The sequence below is a fragment of the Parus major genome, chromosome 24 (assembly GCF_001522545.3).
Source record: "Parus major isolate Abel chromosome 24, Parus_major1.1, whole genome shotgun sequence".
Lineage (NCBI taxonomy): Eukaryota > Metazoa > Chordata > Aves > Passeriformes > Paridae > Parus > Parus major.
This window is the reverse complement of record NC_031792.1, coordinates 6,332,301-6,338,868: the sequence shown is the minus strand read 5'-3', so window position 1 is coordinate 6,338,868 and position 6,568 is coordinate 6,332,301. Positions and strand designations below refer to the sequence as shown.

At 43.0% G+C, this 6,568-nt stretch overlaps 1 protein-coding gene across 5 annotated transcripts in view; it reads left to right on the top strand.

The window, feature by feature from the left end:
- The window catches only part of ARHGAP32 (Rho GTPase activating protein 32), a 236,175-nt gene that overhangs the window by 109,021 nt on the left and 120,586 nt on the right, over window positions 1–6,568 (top strand). For all 5 annotated transcript variants that reach the window (XM_015649713.3, XM_015649712.3, XM_019008920.2 and 2 more), the window contains one exon: window positions 257–341. In XM_015649713.3, the coding sequence (XP_015505199.1) occupies window positions 257–341 (85 nt within the window). The remainder of the gene's footprint in view (window positions 1–256; window positions 342–6,568) is intronic.

The following is a 6,568-nucleotide window of genomic DNA, read 5'->3' as shown; positions in this document are numbered from 1 at the left end:
AGGGATGCAATGGGATGTGGTGCTGCTGGAATGTCACACTGCTCTGTAGGGATGCACTGGAAAAGCCACTTGACATTTCAGCTTTCCTTTCTCACTTGGTTCCCTTCCCCACTGTTTTGGTGCATCACATCAACAAATCCCTATGTTCCCTTGGCTTTAGGATGAGAAAGTTGTTTTTGTTTTGTATCAGTGCCTGTTTTTTATCTCTGTTGAGTGGTCTGCATCTATCTCACAGTATGCTCTTGGTGTGCTCCAGGTTATCCTTTACAAAGGGGCACTTCCCGAAGATGGCCGAGTGTGCACATTTCCACTATGAAAACGTTGACTTTGGTAACATACAGGTGAGTCTTGGATTTATTTTATTCACAAAACACCTTGTGCTTCCTTCTCACTGACCTGGTGGGGAAGCATAGAGGGACCTCCACTGAGGCTTATTTAGTTTGTTGCTAAATGTTTAGTTACAAGAAAGCTGTAGAGACTTTGTATGGAATTGCTTCTGTGTGCTGGGGCAGAATATGCACTCAGTCATGTGGAGCTCTCCTTTTGAGCTTGGCTAAGGTTTTATTTCCACTGGATTTGGCTGATGTCACTGTTTTAAGACTGTATCAAACATTCAGTCTTGAATCATCTGTAATCACCGCATGTGTATTTTTGGTTTGCGTGTGTGTGTGATTAAACAATTGTGTGAAAGCATTTATGAAAATATAAATAATTGAATTTACCCCTTCCCTTAGCTCTGCATTGTGCATTGCAGCAGCTGTGTCATCAAAATACCAGAAACTGCTGTCAGCCCGAGCTGCATTTCTGGAGTGTGCAGACTTTGCTCCTCTGTGATCCCTCCCTGATGAATACAGGCAGAAGCATTTTCTGGGGAGGGCTGAGACCCAGGAGTTTCTCACAAACAGGACACGTTTTGTTCTGCACTTAGAGGAGCAGGAATGCCTCCAGCATCTGCCAGCCTTGTAGCCAAAAGGAGGTTACAACCTTTTCATTTGTAAAACATTTCCTGTAATACCAAGTGAATTATTTACAGCCTTTCATGCTGCCATACTTCACACTTCTGCAAGCAGAATTATGCAGCTGGGTTTTTTTTCCCAGTCTCTGTAAAATTCTGGCTGGGAAGGAGCCTGGGTCCTGTTCAGGGCTGGGATCTGCTGTTGCTCACACTTGGTTCTGCTGGGTGGGCTCTGCAGACACAGGCACACGTGAGAGAGCTGGAGCCACCAAGTACTGGGCACAAATAGAGTGCAAAGAGCTCAGTTCCCATGGAGTCCCTCAGAAACAGGCAAGTAGGAATAGTCCTCACTCTGCTGAAAACTGCTTATTTTCATTTTCTGTGTGTAGGAACAGTGTGGTTGATCCATGTCCATGTTTTCTGTCTCCTGGTAGTTTGTTGATTTGACACAACTCATTTTTCAGTCATTCTGGAGAGAAGCTTTATGTTGAAGCAGGTCTGTGTCTGCATAGGTGTGGTTTTTACATCCTGTGGTCCTCTGAGTTCTCCCTCCCATCATCCAGGGATGTTCAGCACAATGTGCAGCTGGAGAAGGGAGCACAAGCTGTTCATGGTGCATTGTTTTGATGACTAATAATTAATTCTTTTGTGGGTTTAAGCATTTCCTGGATGTTTTCAGAATGGCAGGGCAGACCTGTGGGGTTCATCTTTATGTTTTTGAGAGGCAGAAGTAAAATCAGGTAATACATCCTTTCCAGGTTTTCATGAGGCATGCTGGGAAGTTCCCACAGCAGGAGTGGTTTAGTTCTGCTTTTTGTTACATGGCTTCTGCTCCTGCAGCTTTCCCTGCTCTTGCTCAGTGGTCCCCTGGCACAGCCAGACCAGAGGCTGTAACCAGAGGTGTGCCTGAAAAGCAAAAATTGTGGATGGATGAGCACAGCAGAAGACATAAAAATGGTATTGGTTATTGAGCTGTTACTGGTTATTTCAGCCCTGAGCTGTTTTCTGGGTCTGTGCTGTGAAACCAGGAAGAAAACAGGGGCTGGTGGCAGCATGAGAAGAACTGTCATAAAATTGAGACCCTGTGTGTTGAGGAGTCAGGTCTCTGTTTCCACCACATCTACCTTTGAAAAACCCAGTGTGTTTAGCTATTTGTGTATCTAAAGCAAAATTTGTGCCTAAATAATGTGACTCAGGCCCTCTGTGCCTCTAATTACTTCCTTTTCCTAAGCAAGGTTTCTGATAAAACCCCACAGTACCAGGACTTTTTATATGGTGAAAAATCTCTTTAAGAACAAGAGCTTTGCTGCTAAAATGTGAAAAGATAAAGCATTGCAGCACTTCCTTAGAATACCAGTATTAATGGTAAGATAAATGAAAGCTGTTAATACAACAGCAGTATTAATTGGGAGATTTAAAAATAGGTTCACACAGGGCTCATGCATTTTAATCAAGTTGGAGGCTCCTTTGTGCTCCTGAGGTAGGGCAGAGAATAGCAGTGGGCTGGAGTGATGGGAAGTGACAGCTTGGCACCTAATAGAGAATTACTGAGTTGCATCTGAGGGGTGGTGGGTGTAAACTGCTTTCAAAATCTATTCACTGCTAGAAATTTGCATAGTAGAAATACAGTATTATCTGTCCATGTCAGGAATTGTGTAATGCTGTCTATTAACAGCCTGGCCAAATTTCAGATTGTTTTGTAACGTTTATGTCACTTATAATATGGTCTCATGGTGCAGGAGGTATTTATAGCCTGGCATTTCACCTCATGAGATCATTTTAAATTAAATTGCTGAGAGGTATGAAAAAGGATTTGTTCTGTTCTTATCCTTGCACCGTGCTAGTGAGGCTGGGTGCATTTTGGGGGGCTTTTCCTCTTCAGAAATGTCCTCCCACGCTGCTTCCAACAGCTCTACCTTCCACACACCTGTGGCTGGCCAGCTGGGCACGTGTGGCATCCCAGGAAATTGCTGGTTGCCAGGCAAAGGCAGTGATGTCAAAGCTGTACCACAGGTTGAGCCTCACAGATTGCATCAGTGCCCAAAATTCACTGGCATTTTGCTGAAATACCTTATGTTCATTGCTGCGTTTCTTTTGAGGGCTGCATAATTAATTTCTAATGAAAAGCCAGGTTCTGCCTCATAAATGTATTTTAATCTGACATGGGATAAATGTTCAGAATTGTGGTTCAACTTCTTCATGGTCTGTCTCCCAAGGAGATGCAATATTTCTTCTCAATTTACCTTTTTCCTAATTTAGCTTCTTCTCAGTTTACATAAAATGCAAGGTATCTCCCTTTTAACTTTTTTGACCTGGTTCTCACTCATTGAACACACTGGTGGTAAGTCTGCATAAAAATCTCTGTACAAATACAAGGTCATTTCCAAGTGGTTAAATAACATTTGTGCAGAAGAGTCTGTAATTACACCTTTGAAATGATAAAAATGCACACTGTTTAACATCAGCTCTTTGCATCTAGCAAGTGCAAGCTTTGTTTTATATCTGTTGGTTTTCTGTCTGATTTATGAATAAATAACTGAAAAGAACCCATCAGAACTCCGTGGGACCTATAGAAGCAACTTCAAATTCACCAAGTTTAAAAATGTGAGATGGAAAAATGGATATGGAGTCCCATATCCTTTTGCTTGCATTAAGAACTGACTCTAGATTGAGACATGGTTAAATTTCTTTTATAATTTAAGAAGATAGCAATGTAATTGAATATGCTAAAAAATGACTGTCAGGTTTCCAGGAGCATTTGGACTCCCAGGGATGCACTGGGAGGGATTGCTGGGGTGTCTGTGCAGGGTCAGGAGTTGGACTGGATGATCCCTGTGGTCTCTTCCAATTCAGGATATTCTGTGATTCTATGAAATACGGTTTTACTTTACTTAGTGCTAAATGCCATTAATATAAACAGGAGAAACGATGATTAGAAATTCCTTAAAGATCTACTTCCTGCCAGGAATAAATACTGTGTTCCTCACTTGAAAGAAAGACATTATCTTCAGCTGAGTAGGTTTTGGTAATGGAATATGGAGAGCTGATCAGCTTCACGCTTCCCAGACAATATTCTTTGCTCCCTCAAAAGCCATTTGCTCAAGGCAAGTGCTGTAATGCACATTCATATCACTTCAGCATCTTGCACTTGACACAGAATTATCCCTTCAAACAGCGCAGTCTCTGTGTTTGCCTTGCTGGATCTGACATCTAAAAATAAATCCCTGTGGGAGCAGGACAGGGTTACAGATGAGTGCAGCCTTGGCAGGCCCGTGGCAGGAATTGTGTTATCGGTGGTAAAGGAAGTGTTTGAGGCAGAATCACTTCCGCCTGCGCAGGCATCAGCTGCCAGGAATTCCTGGCAGGAATTGTGTGCTGTGGGAATCCCTCTGCAATGCTCCAACCAAGCTGATGGGCTGCCTCCAGCAGCAGCAGCTGGGCTTTGCCCCTGGAATTGGATGTTCCTGCCTTGCCTCAGGAGTTAGAAACATTGCAAAGAGCAGCTCAGTCCTTCTGTGCCTGTTGTCAGCAAAGCCTGCTGAGAAGATCCTTTTCAGGGTCATCTTTTGGTTTGCCTTCTTTTCTTTTATTTAATGATATTCCAGGGAAGGGGGAACATGGGAGGCATGTGCTTGTGAAGGAGTCTTTGTAATTTTTTTCTTAAAACAGATTGCAAAGGAAACAGAACTGGTAAAGCCTGGCCAGATGCCCCTGGCTGGGGTTAACTGGGATAGTTTCAGGTGCCACAGCTAAAAGGAGTCTTGTGGATGAGCTGGGAACAACAGGGATGGGGATGTTCCCTTTTCCATGTCAGCCTCAGATGGGACAGCCTAGCTTGGATCTCTCCATCAGGGATTTGATCCCTGGCCTGCTCAGTGCCTGCAATGCATGAGGGTTTGTTTGTCCCCAGCTCTGCTGCCGATCCGATGCTCTCAGTGTGTGGCAGTCGGGAGCAGCATGAGTAGCTCCTGGCTGCAATATCATTTATCCCACTCATTTTGTGAAGTGTGTAAGAAGTCCTTCATCTTTGGATGCTGTTAATCTCCTCCTACAATTACTGGCTGGATTCTGGCCTGTTCCCCTTCTTTAAACCAAGGACTTCCCCTCCCAGTCCATGTCTTCTCCATGTGATTTCTTTCCTGTTGCCTTCCAGAGTGGTGCTGGGGATGTTGCAAGGGCTGTTTTAAGGACGTGGGCATATAAAAACAACTGTTCAGAGTGTAGGTGGAAACTGCCTCTATTAACTTAATAATTCCAGCCACAACTCCCTGAAAATTGGCACAGCCTCCTGCCAAGGTCAACAAATTTTAAAAGTTTGGAGTCTCTGGGCCAAGTTTTTTGCTGCCAAAGGAGTTAGAAAAATATTCGAGTAAATTCACCTCAGTTTTTGGACTCTGCTGTTTCCTGGTGCTGCTTCCAGCGTGCCACAGACTCCTTAGAAAAATTCTTCCCTGGAATGAGATCACACCTGTGAAATTCCAGGTTCCCTGTTTTTTCCACCTGGTGAAATGGGCAGAAATCCAGCGTGGGTTCTGTCATGGAGGGATAACTTCAAGTGTGGAGCTGTGACTCTGATCCACAGGGCAGGAAGGAGACTGAGGCTGGTGGATTTACTGCTAAATCATTCTGAACATGTTTTGTACCCTTTGCTGCCTTTGATTGACTGTTCTGAAATCAATGCTTCCTCTTTTTTTTGAAGGAAAATGTAATTTGGGTGGCATTGCTCAGCTCATAGAACTGCCTCTCAAAGGGACTCTGTATTTCCCTGGATTTATTTATCTTGATTAGTCTGATTCCATCTGTGTACTTTATTTTAAAGAGATGTTCAAGAAGCTGTACCATGGAATGGTGGACTAGAACCCACAAAGAACTATTACAAGCAAATGACAGTTTTACCTGTTGGTTCAGTACAAGTATTTTTGGGGCTTTTTTACCTTCTCCTTTTTCTTTTAGATGTTTTTATGAGTTTATAGGGAATAATCCGTATCTCCACAGGAGAACAGACCCATTTGGGACAGAAAACAGAGACCTCCTACAAAAATCCAGCTTATTTTCCCTTCCTCAGCATTTACTACTGGAAATACAGCAAGCTTGTCTGTGGAATTGTAGAGGTTTTTGTTCATTGTGGCTCTTTGATGGCATGAGAAAATCTTCTCTTATTTCTGTTATTTTGACATTGACCTCCAGCTGTTTGCCAGTCCCATAAATCATCTTTACTAACATGTTGCAGAAAAGTGTTAAAATTGATTTAATTAGTAACTGGAACAGAGTTGTATTGGAAAATTTTTCTTTCCTGCAGTTTAGTGACCTGAAAAAAATGGAAAGCTCTGTTATACATATAATTAAAATATGTTATAATGTTGGAAAGATTCCGTGGGCTCCAGAAAAATAATGCATGTTTTGGTAGTGCTTGAAGGGAGATGAAATCCCGTCTGTTTCTGTCTGTAGCCAGCCATGCTGTTACCAGGAATGGTGTTAAAATGCAGCATAATACTGGGCTCATGGATCTGCCAGTATGCCAGGCTGGAGTGATTTAATAACTGCCTTGTAGATATGATCCCTGAGATTTACAGGAGCAGGGCTCTGTGTTTCCCTCTCATGGAGGTTTGTCAA